This window comes from Myxine glutinosa, chromosome 7, assembly GCF_964187855.1.
Source record: "Myxine glutinosa chromosome 7, kmMyxGlut1.1, whole genome shotgun sequence".
In the NCBI taxonomy this organism is placed as follows: Eukaryota; Metazoa; Chordata; class Myxini; order Myxiniformes; family Myxinidae; genus Myxine; species Myxine glutinosa.
The window spans coordinates 126,207,056-126,218,046 of record NC_136267.1 but is presented as its reverse complement, the minus strand read 5'-3'; the positions used below and the strand labels follow the sequence as shown (position 1 = coordinate 126,218,046).

Below are 10,991 nucleotides of genomic sequence, written 5' to 3'. Positions count from 1 at the left end.
TATAAATTAATAATTCGATATTGTATTTTCCTTTTGTCTGTAGGAACGCATGAAGTTGCTGCCTCAGCATCGGCAAGATTGTAAGGTGAAAAGCCCTGTGCTCAGAGACAAGAATGAGCAGTTTAGAACTCGGCCTTCCTTGGGAGTTTCGCAGAACAACTGTGTCGTGCAAACGACAACCACAATACCAGGCCTCAAGCTTCAGACAAAGCTCTCACCATCATTTGGCCTCTCTCCGCAGTTGTACTCACAACTACAACATTCAACGGTCATCCAGAGCGCCAGCAAACTTCCATCACAGGATATTCAGGTGAGACCAGCACCCAGGGAAAAAATCTGCAAAGTGGCTCTTCATGATAGGCTAGAATAGATTTATTACAATTTACAAGAGAGCTTGAGCTTGTTAAACTGGGTGGGGGAGAGTCAGCCATCGATTCACTTTTCGCAATAATAATGCTTCCTGGAAGCTGCTCTTGGTGCCTTTGAGGGATGTTGAGCAGATTTTTGTCACTGTCCGCACTTACGGACATTAAACCGGGAAACCCATTGTTCCTCTTTGGTCAATGTCATATATTCGGCTTCACTGTCCTGTCATTTGGCTGTGTGTAGAATCTGGCTGTGGCATTTATTCAAATAGATTTTTAACTCCGATATTTATTTTTGGTGCCATATTTTAAACATACTTAGACACATTGTAATCTTGTACACAAATACCATACTTCAATGCTACACATTTAATAATGAAATATCTATACTACGTTGTTCCCCTTAACCCATGTCACATCCCCGTAACATCAAAAACTTCCGTTTCCGGTCTTGCTGGCGACGGTTCGTTTTTTCGCAGGTCTCCACGCTCTCCATCGAAATCGAAGTTGTCATTGTTCCAATTTGTATTTTCGTTATAACTGTATTTCTTTTATGGTGTATGTACGTTTATTGTCCCGTCAAAGATTTTCGGTGCAAATCTTTCATACCTGTATTGAAAATCGCGTTAATTCGTGTCGTCTCGAGGTCTTGTACAGTGTACACTGTACAACCTTGAGGCTTTGTTTTTCTCTCAGCGCCTGTCGTTTGTGATCCAATAACTTTCGTTCTCTGTTTTCGCAGTCTTTCCACCCCAAAGCCTACTTCCTTATGTAAATCTCAACTCAAAAAAAACAAACAAAAAAAAGACTACCTTCTCTGTGCTCATTCGTTTATTCATTCTTATTCGTTCGTTCGCTCTTCGACCACGTGTTTCTCCCCCATTTCCCCAGATAGATTGTCAAATTTCAACTCGTTATTTTATCGTCCATGTGATATTGTTTGATTATAGTTAGTTTTGGTTTGAATTTCCTGTAACTCGTAATTAATTAATCGTGTTCTGCTCCTCGTGTGTGGCCTTGTAGTTGTACCCCCGTCGGTGTTTTGTTAACTTAAGTGTGTTTTGCTTGGCTCTTGGTTTTTTCCCTTCTACCCCGAACATAATACTGTCTAACGTTCTAATTCCCCACCCCCCCCCCCCCCCCCCCAAAAAAAAACAAAAAAAAACAAAAACATTTATTTTCTTTTCTCCACGTGTACTGTTGTCTCATCCTGTATTTTCTGTCCAAGTGTGCTGTTCGCCCCACCCCCATTATCTCCTTGCCATCCACCGTTTGCCCTGTTCACGTGACTCGTGGTGGTCCCTCTCGGCTCTCCCCCCGTTGGTATTTTTGTGCATATAAGATTGTTCATAGTTCTGTTTAAATATTTTTAAATATGTTTAACCTTTCCCCTTCTGTTTTTTATTCAGTGGTATATTACAACACGCTGTTTTTCTTCCTATTTAAAAGGCTTTTCTCAATTTCCTCTCCAACTCATTCCACTTCAAAAAAAAGAAATTCAATATCTTATACGTCTCCCTCACTACATGGTCTAAATTCACATTCATTCCATCCCTCCTCCATCATCCTGAACCGGATTGCTAACTTGAAAATCACAACAAACCCAATTTGTTATCAATGTTCGTCTTTCATTAATCATCCACTTTCTAAACTCCCCTCTTGCCCCTCCCATCCAAATCCCCCCCCTTGCACCTACACTCCGAAACTTCCCCCTTGCCCCTCCACTCTTAAACTCCCCCCTTGCCCCTCCACTCCTGAACTCCCCCCTTGCCCTTCCCCTCCTAAACTTCCCCTTTGCCCCTCCCCTCCCAATCCCCCCCTTGCCCCTCCACTCCTGATCTCCCCCCTTTCCCCTTCCCTCCAAAACTCCCCCCTTGCCCCTCCCCTCCTAAACTCCCCCCCAATCCCTCCCATTCAATTCTCCCCCCATACCATTCCTCTCCAATTCTCTCTCCTCCACCCTCTTCCTCCAAGCTGCCTCCTCCCCACTTCGTCTCCCTTCTATCTCATACCTCCACCCCCCCAAACCTTCTACTTTCCTCTGCCCCCCCTCAAACAACCCCTCACTGTGCCGCATCCCTTCACCAGCAAACCTTTCATCCTCCTCATCCTTCCCTTTCTTGGAACTCTTCTGCAACATCTGAAACACTATCAACTGCTCTCCCTACCTCCCCCTCTCATCCTTCATCTTACCCTACTCCTCCCCTCCCCTGTCCTGTACCCGATGCTCCCCCTCTCTCTTCATTAACGGTATGGACCTCAAACATCCGGGGCCTTCGCTCAAACCTGACTGATCTCTCCATACAGGTTGCTTCTGACAATCCAGACTTGATCTGCTTAACAGAGACTTTCCTCCTTCAAGATGTCTCTGATTCCTTAATATCTCTTCCTGGTTACTCCCTCCTCCGGTATGATAGACCTGAGCCTCGGCCTGGTGGTGGGGTGGCTATCTTTGTCAAAAACTCTCTTCCTCACTCTCCTTGCACTGCTCTCTTTCCTCCTCACCCGCAGGAGTACCTCTGGTTACGGCTTCCTCTCCGCTCCCACCTTTTGTTCATATGTGTTCTGTACCGTCCCCCAAACAGTGATGACTCCATCTACATTTCAATGTCTGACAACATGGACCAACTTCTATCCACTCATCCCAACTCTCTCTTCCTCATATGTGGTGACTTCAACTGTCATCATGCCACCTGGTTGGGTGTGGGTTCCTCTCTCACTAGTCATGGCACCTCAGCAAAGGACTTCTGTGACTCACTGGGATTGACACAATCTGTCAATTTCCCGACCCGGATCTCAGCCAATGGAGTATCTTCTCTTCTAGACTTGGTTATGACAAACTTCCCTGCTAATGTCTGCTGCTCTTCTTCTGCTCCAATCGGTTCTTCTGATCATGTGCTTGTCAAAGTGGACATCTCTCTGGCCATTCTCAGAGAGCCTCCTCAGCGTCGACGAGTCTGGCATTTCACTCAGGCTGACTGGGACGGTCTTCAAGCAGCCATCAATCGTCTAGATTGGTCTCCCATCTCCACTGCCTCTGACATCAATTCTTCCTGGGAATTCTTCCAAAGCAAACTGATCTCTCTCATGCACAGATTTATCCCATCTCGCCTTCAATTGTCTTACCCTTCCTCCCGTCCATGGTACACTGAATCTTGTGGTGAGGCAGTTGCCCTGAAACAACTTGCCTTTGCCTCTTGGAAGGCTAATCCAACTGAAGGAAATCTCAGTTCCTTCCACCAAGCTCGGAACAAGTGTGTGTCTACCCTCAGGAGTGCCAGGAAGCACTATCTCTCCTCACTCAAGAATGAACTCTCAAACCTGTCTCCTTCCTCCAAATCCTGGTGGCGTCTGGTCAAATCCGTTTCTGGTGTTTGTTCCCCCTCCATCCCCTCCCTTACCTCAAATGGCCACACAGTTGACATCGCACGTGACAAAGCCGAATGCCTCAACTCTGTGTTCGCCTCGAAATCCTTAGTCCCAAACCCATCTCTCTCTGTTCCCACCTTTCCCAGTCGAACCCAAATGCTCCTGGACTCTGTGTCCTTCTCTCCTGACAAGGTGGAGGAGTTTTTGTCAAACCTCGACTCTGATTCTGCAACTGGACCAGACGGCATCAGCCCACGGGTCCTAAAATCCTGCTCTGCCGCTCTATCTCACCCTCTCTCTGTTCTTTTCACCCTATCTTTTGCTCAAGGTCATCTGCCAGCATCCTGGAAATCAGCTAACATTACCGCTTTACACAAAAAAGGTGCAAAAACAGATCCTTGCAACTACAGACCAATCAGCCTGCTCCCAATTATCAGCAAAGTCATGGAATCCATCATTGCTTCGGATATGAAATCTTTCCTCTTCTCCAATGGCTTGATCTCTGATCATCAATTTGGTTTCAGACCAGGTCACTCTACTCTGGACATGCTGCTTCTGCTGTCTCAACAATGGATGGAGGTCCTGAATGCCAAACAGGAAATCAGAGCTGTCTCCCTTGACATATCAAGGGCCTTTGATACGGTCTGGCACCCAGCTCTGCTCACCAAACTCTCCTCCTATGGTATCCATGGAAATCTCCATGCATGGCTTGCGGACTTCCTCTCTGGTCGTAGTCAACGTGTGGCCCTGAATGGATTTCTCTCATCTCCCCTTCCTGTTCAGGCTGGAGTTCCCCAAGGAAGTGTGCTGGGCCCTGTGCTTTTTCTGGTCTTTATCAATGATCTCTCTGACTCTCTGGAAAATCCTCTCTATCTCTTTGCTGATGACTCCACTCTCTGCCGCTCCATTCCTCTTCCATCAGATAGGCAGTCTGCAGCCTCCTCACTCTCTGAAGACCTGGACAAAATCACAGACTGGTCAAACAAGTGGAACATGTCTTTCAATCCTGCCAAATCTCACTCTCTTACTATGTCTCTCCGAAAAGATCGACTGGACAACCCTCCCATCTACTTTCTCAACAATCCTCTCCAAGAAGTTCTGTCACTCAAGCTTTTGGGTCTCACTATCTGCCATGATCTTTCTTGGGAAAACCACATTTCCAAGCTGGCCTCCAAAGCCAGTCGCCGACTGGGCATCCTCCGTCGTGCGAAGTCCTTCCTCGGCACACCTGAGCTCCTCACCACATACAAGGCTTTCATCCGCAGCTCAATGGAATACTGTTCTCCCCTATGGGCTGGTGCTCCTGCCTCACACCTGGCTCGGCTTCACGCTGTTGAATCCAAAGCTTTCAAAATCATTGGAATCTCCCGCGATGAAGCTATCTCTGAGGGCCTTTCACTCACTCACCGCAGGCAGGTAGGTGGTCTTTCTGTCTTCTACCGACTCCTCTCCGGCCTTGCTCCCCCAGCTCTCTCCGTGCTCTGTCCCCCAAATATTCCTACAGGTCGCACAAGATCTGCCAGCAACCCTCTGATGGTTAAACTGCCGAAATCTCGGCTCTCTGCTCACCTTCACTCTTTCATTCCTCTTTTCTCCCACCTGTGGAACAAACTCCCACACTCCCTTCAATCCCGCTCCTCCCTCCAGGTCTTTAAAACAGCTGTTCACCACCATCTCTTATCTTCCCCCATCCATAACCTTGATCTTTTCTACCCCCACTAATTCACCCCAGATCCACCTTGTTTGAAATTCCAACTTATTTCCTGGATATCCTGGCAGTGTCCATATGTTTATACCTCTCCCACCCCCCCCCCCCCTTCACATGCCTCCCCCCCAAAGCCCTCTCCCTCCCACAGATCTCTCGATGTCTCCATGTCTCTCGGTCCCTGCTCTCAAATGTTGTGTTTGTGTCCTTCCCCCTCTCTCCCCATCTTGTCTACCGCTCCCGATGTTATTTGTTTTATGTGTCTGTTTGTCTTTCTGTGTGATTAATTTTCGCTCTTTCACGAGCCTCGATCTTGTATACAAAAAAAAAATAAAATAAAAAAAAAATAAATATATATATATATATAAACGAAAAACATGGTCTGTCCGTCCATCCGTGAAGCCATGTGGCTATATGTCTATTAATTACATACTATTGGAATAAGAACCACCTTTGAGGCCATTTTTCCCAACAGAGCAGGGGTTGGCCTTTTTTTGAAGCAATGTTTTATGGCCGGATGCCCTTCCTGTCGCCAACCCTGTTAGTCGCCTCTTGCGACACACAGGGAATTACCAGTGAGCTGGTACACAATTTGCCAACCTCGGAAGGATAACAGGCTGAGTCAACCCCCCTGGTGTTAATTCAGCGATCGACTGGGATTCGAACCCAGGATCCTAGGATCCAAAGCTGGCACCCTAACCACTAAGCCAACACCAGGCTATTGGAATGTACCTTTTAAAACTTTCGACCCTTTAAACTGCTAAGACACCTGAGAGCCCTTAGACCTTTGAAGACCCTTTATGACCCCAACGACCCTTTAGACCCCAAATATCACCAAGACCACTAAAGACCTCTGAGACACTTAAGACCCCTAAAAGCTGAAGGACTCCCAAGACCCCTGAAGACCATTTAGACCCCAAACCTCTAAGACCCTGAATACCCTGAATACCCTTAAGACCCCAAGACCCTAAAAACCATTTTTACCTTTAAGACCTTTTTGACACTTTCGACACCTTTAGATCCCTTCACCCTTTAGACATTTTATATCATTTAGACCCCGATAAACTTTAGACCTTTATACCCCTTAAGTTTCTTTGGACCGCTTAAACCCTCTGACAGATTAGACAGCTTGGAGCATTGACTATTTGGAGCTTGAAATCCAGGTCAAGACCACTATGACCTTTTTAGACCCTTTTTACATGCTTGAGAGATTAGACACTTTTGTCGCCTTAGGCACTACTGTATAACTACTATTGGCACGTACCCTTTAGAGTTAGACCTTTAGTCCATCTAGATTCTAGAACCTTTTAAGTGCACACCATGCAAACATCTATACCTATAGTCTTCTTAGAAAACACAGACTATACTTTTTTCAGCAGGTGATGTACAAACTCGACACACCTAGTGCATTACGTAAATTTTCTTTGAGGTTTTTATTTCACAGTTTACAGTTTTAGAAACCACAACTTTCAAATGCTAGATATGGAGTGAGGTTTTTTTAATGGACATGTTTACGGTTATTTATGCAAATTTTTCATTTGCAGACCCTTTTTTTTTTTCATTGATGAACATTATCGTCATGTTGATTTCACAGTTTACAGTTATATAAATTACAATTTTCAAATGCTAGGTAATGATTGAGGTTTTTTGGGGGTTTTTTTTTTTGGCATATGCGTTTATGGGTTTTTTACGTAAATTTTCATTTACGGATGCTTTCCAAAAGTTCTGTGATATTTCCTGGTGTACCGGCTTTGATATCCATCGGCACGCCAAATTTCACCTTTATACGATACCCTCAAGGTACCGAACACAAATATCAGTCATTCAGTCAGTCAGTCACTCAGTCAGTGGTTAGAGTCAGTGGTTAGAAAGAGCTATACAGTATATATATATATATATATATATATATATATATATATATATATATATATATATATATATATATATATATATATATATATATGTCGGTTCAGCATCCTGCAGAAAGTGTCATCCGACCAGGGCGGGCACTTTACAGGGGACGTCATCAAGGCCGTGTTAAAAGCCTTGGGGGTAACACAATCGTGTTCGTTCTACATATATATATACAGGGTGGGTGGAAAGTCACTCCCTATTTTAAAGTACTTATAAATTATGTATAAAATGCGAGTGTATTACTATATATTATTGTGCTGTGTTCTTTAATGTTGTACAATTAACTATAACGTTGTACAACTTTAACCTCTCTCTCGGACGAAGACTGCGACATTCGCATGGAGTTTTTTTTTTTTTTTTTTTTTTTTTTTTGTATACAAGATCGAGGCTCGTGAAAGAGCGAACATTAATCACACAGAAAGACAAACAGACACATAAAACAAATAACATCGGGAGCGGTAGACAAGATGGGGAGAGAGGGGGAAGGACACAAACACAACATTTGAGAGCAGGGACCGAGAGACATGGAGACGTCGAGAGATCTGTGGGAGGGAGAGGGCTTTGGGGGGGAGGCATGTGAAGGGGGGGAGGCATGTGAAGGGGGGGGGGGGGTGGGAGAGGTATAAACATATGGACACTGCCAGGATTTCCAGGAAAGAAGTTGGAATTTCAAACAAGGTGGATCTGGGGTGAATTAGTGGGGGTAGAAAAGATCAAGGTTATGGATGGGGGAAGATAAGAGATGGTGGTGAACAGCTGTTTTAAAGACCTGGAGGGAGGAGAGGGATTGAAGGGAGTGTGGGAGTTTGTTCCACAGGCGGGAGAAAAGAGGAATGAAAGAGTGAAGGTGAGCAGAGAGCCGAGATTTCGGCAGTTTAACCATCAGAGGGTTGCTGGCAGATCTTGTGCGACCTGTAGGAATATTTGGGGGACAGAGCACAGAGAGAGCTGGGGGAGCAAGGCCGGAGAGGAGTCGGTAGAAGACAGAAAGGCCACCTACCTGCCTGCGGTGAGAGAGTGAAAGGCCCTCAGAGATAGCTTCATCGCGGGAGATTCCAATGATTTTGAAAGCTTTGGATTCAACAGCGTGAAGCCGAGCCAGGTGTGAGGCAGGAGCACCAGCCCATAGGGGAGAACAGTATTCCATTGAGCTGCGGATGAAAGCCTTGTATGTGGTGAGGAGCTCAGGTGTGCCGAGGAAGGACTTCGCACGACGGAGGATGCCCAGTCGGCGACTGGCTTTGGAGGCCAGCTTGGAAATGTGGTTTTCCCAAGAAAGATCATGGCAGATAGTGAGACCCAAAAGCTTGAGTGACAGAACTTCTTGGAGAGGATTGTTGAGAAAGTAGATGGGAGGGTTGTCCAGTCGATCTTTTCGGAGAGACATCGTCGTGGAAGCGGATGTTCGGGGAAAGTTCGGGGAAATCATGCTGGCTTGGCATTAAGACTGGCCCCCTCTCTTCCGCAACATCCTCTGGAGCGACGAGGCGGTGTTCCACGTCGGAGGCTTTGTCAACCGTCACAACTGCCACTACTGGGCAGGAGAGGATCCTGTGGTTTGCGCTGAAAAAATGCAGAATCGGCCAAAGTTACATTTCACGTGCCTTCGATATGGTCTGGCACCCTGCTCTGCTCACCAAACTCTCCTCCTTTGGTATCCATGGAAATCTCCACGCATGGCTGGCGGACTTCCTCTCTGGTCGTAGTCAACGTGTGGCCCTGAATGGGTTTCTCTCATCTCCTCTTCCTGTTCAGGCTGGAGTTCCCCAAGGTAGTGTTCTGGGCCCTGTGCTTTTCCTGGTCTTCATCAATGATCTCTCTGACTCTCTTGAAAATCCTATCTATCTCTTTGCTGACGACTCTACTCTCTGTCGCTCCATTCCTCATCCCTCAGATCGGCAGACTGCAGCCTCCTCACTCTCTGCAGACCTGGACAAAATCACAGACTGGGCAAACAAATGGAACATGTCTTTCAATCCTGATAAATCTCACACTCTTACGATGTTTCTCCGAAAAGACCGACTGGAAAACCCTCCCATCCACTTTCTGAATAATCCTCTCCAAGAAGTTCTGTCACTCAAGCTTTTGGGTCTCACTATTTGCCATGATCTTTCCTGGGAAAACCACATTTCAAATCTGGCCTCCAAAGCCAGTCGCCGACTGGGCATCCTCTGTCGTGTGAAGTCCTTCCTTGACACACCTGAGCTCCTCACCACATACAAGGCTTTCATCCGCAGCTCTATGGAATACTGCTCTCCCCTCTGGTCTGGTGCTCCTGCCTCACACCGAGCCCGTCTTCACGCTGTTGAAACCAAAGCGTTCAGAATCATTGGAATCTCCCGCGATGAAGCTAACTCCAAGGGCCTTTCACTCACTCACCGCAGGCAGGTTGGTGGTCTTTCCATCTTCTACCGACTCCTCTCTGGCCTTGCCCCCCCAGCCCTCTCTGGGCTCTGTCCCCCAAATATTCCTACAGGTCGCACAAGATCTGCCTGCAACCCTCTTATGGTTAAACTGCCAAAATCAAGACTTTCTGCTCACCTTCACTCCTTCATTCCTCTTTTCTCCCACCTCTGGAACAAACTCCCTCACTCTCTTCAATCCCACTCTACCCTCCAGGTCTTTAAAACAGCTGTTCACCACCATCTCTTATCCTCCCACATCCAAAACCTTGTTCTTTTCTACCCCCGCTAATTTCGGTCCCCATGTGTTTTATACCTCTCCCCCCCCCCCCCCTCCCCTTCCTACGCCTCCTGCCCCCAAGCCCTCTCCCTCCCACACTTCTCCCCTGCTCTCAAATGTTGTGGTTGTGTGCTTCCCCTTCTCTCCCCATCTTGGCTTCCGCTCCCTCTTTTGTATATTTTGTTTGTCTGGTTGATTTGTTTGTGAAATAAATGTTAGCTCTTTCACGAGCCTCGATTCAGTATACAAAAAAAAAAAAAAAAAAAAGGTAACGGTGTGGTGTGGTATGACCTCGGATAAGGTTGTGGGCCCGTTCCTTCTGCGCAACACCATGAATGCTGAGCGGTACCTGGCTATGTTGCGAGACGAGGTCTGGCTGGTTGTCAGCACATGGGAGAATATCGACGATCTGATATTTATGCAAGATGGCGCCCCTCCGCATTTTGCTCATGTCGTTCGTGACTAGCTGGATGTCAACTTCCCATGGCGTTGGATGGGTCGTCGTGGTCCAAATGAATGGCCAGCCAGGACACCGTGTGACTTCTTTCTTTGGGGGTGGGCAAAGGAAGAAGTGTACCGCACCAAACCGAGGACATTGGAAGAACTGGAGGACCGTATTCGGGAAGTCATGTCTTCCATCCTGCCGGAGTTCCTACTGAAGTCAGTGGACGCCATTCCTGGGCGGCTCCAGAAGCTGGTGGCAAGAGTTGGAGTCCACATTGAATTCTAGAGAAAACTTAACCTTTGTGCCTACCTTTTCAAATTACTTCTTTTCAAATAAATTGATAATGTTCGACTTTTTTTACCATCTAAAACAGGGAGCGAATTTCCACCCACCCTGTACTATATACTAGCTTGGCTCGGCTCGCTGCGCTCACCTCACCACGCGTCGTTACTGAGTAACGGGCTTATTTTAGCTGAGGATAATGACTGTACCTGAGTTGCTGTGTTGTCAT

General features: G+C 46.6%; 1 protein-coding gene across 10 annotated transcripts in view; it reads left to right on the top strand.

The window, feature by feature from the left end:
• The window catches only part of BAZ2B (bromodomain adjacent to zinc finger domain 2B), a 420,170-nt gene that overhangs the window by 182,426 nt on the left and 226,753 nt on the right, over positions 1 to 10,991 (top strand). For all 10 annotated transcript variants that reach the window (XM_078782265.1, XM_078782264.1, XM_068123184.2 and 7 more), the window contains exon 7: positions 44 to 310. In XM_078782265.1, the coding sequence (XP_078638391.1) occupies positions 44 to 310 (267 nt within the window). The remainder of the gene's footprint in view (positions 1 to 43; positions 311 to 10,991) is intronic.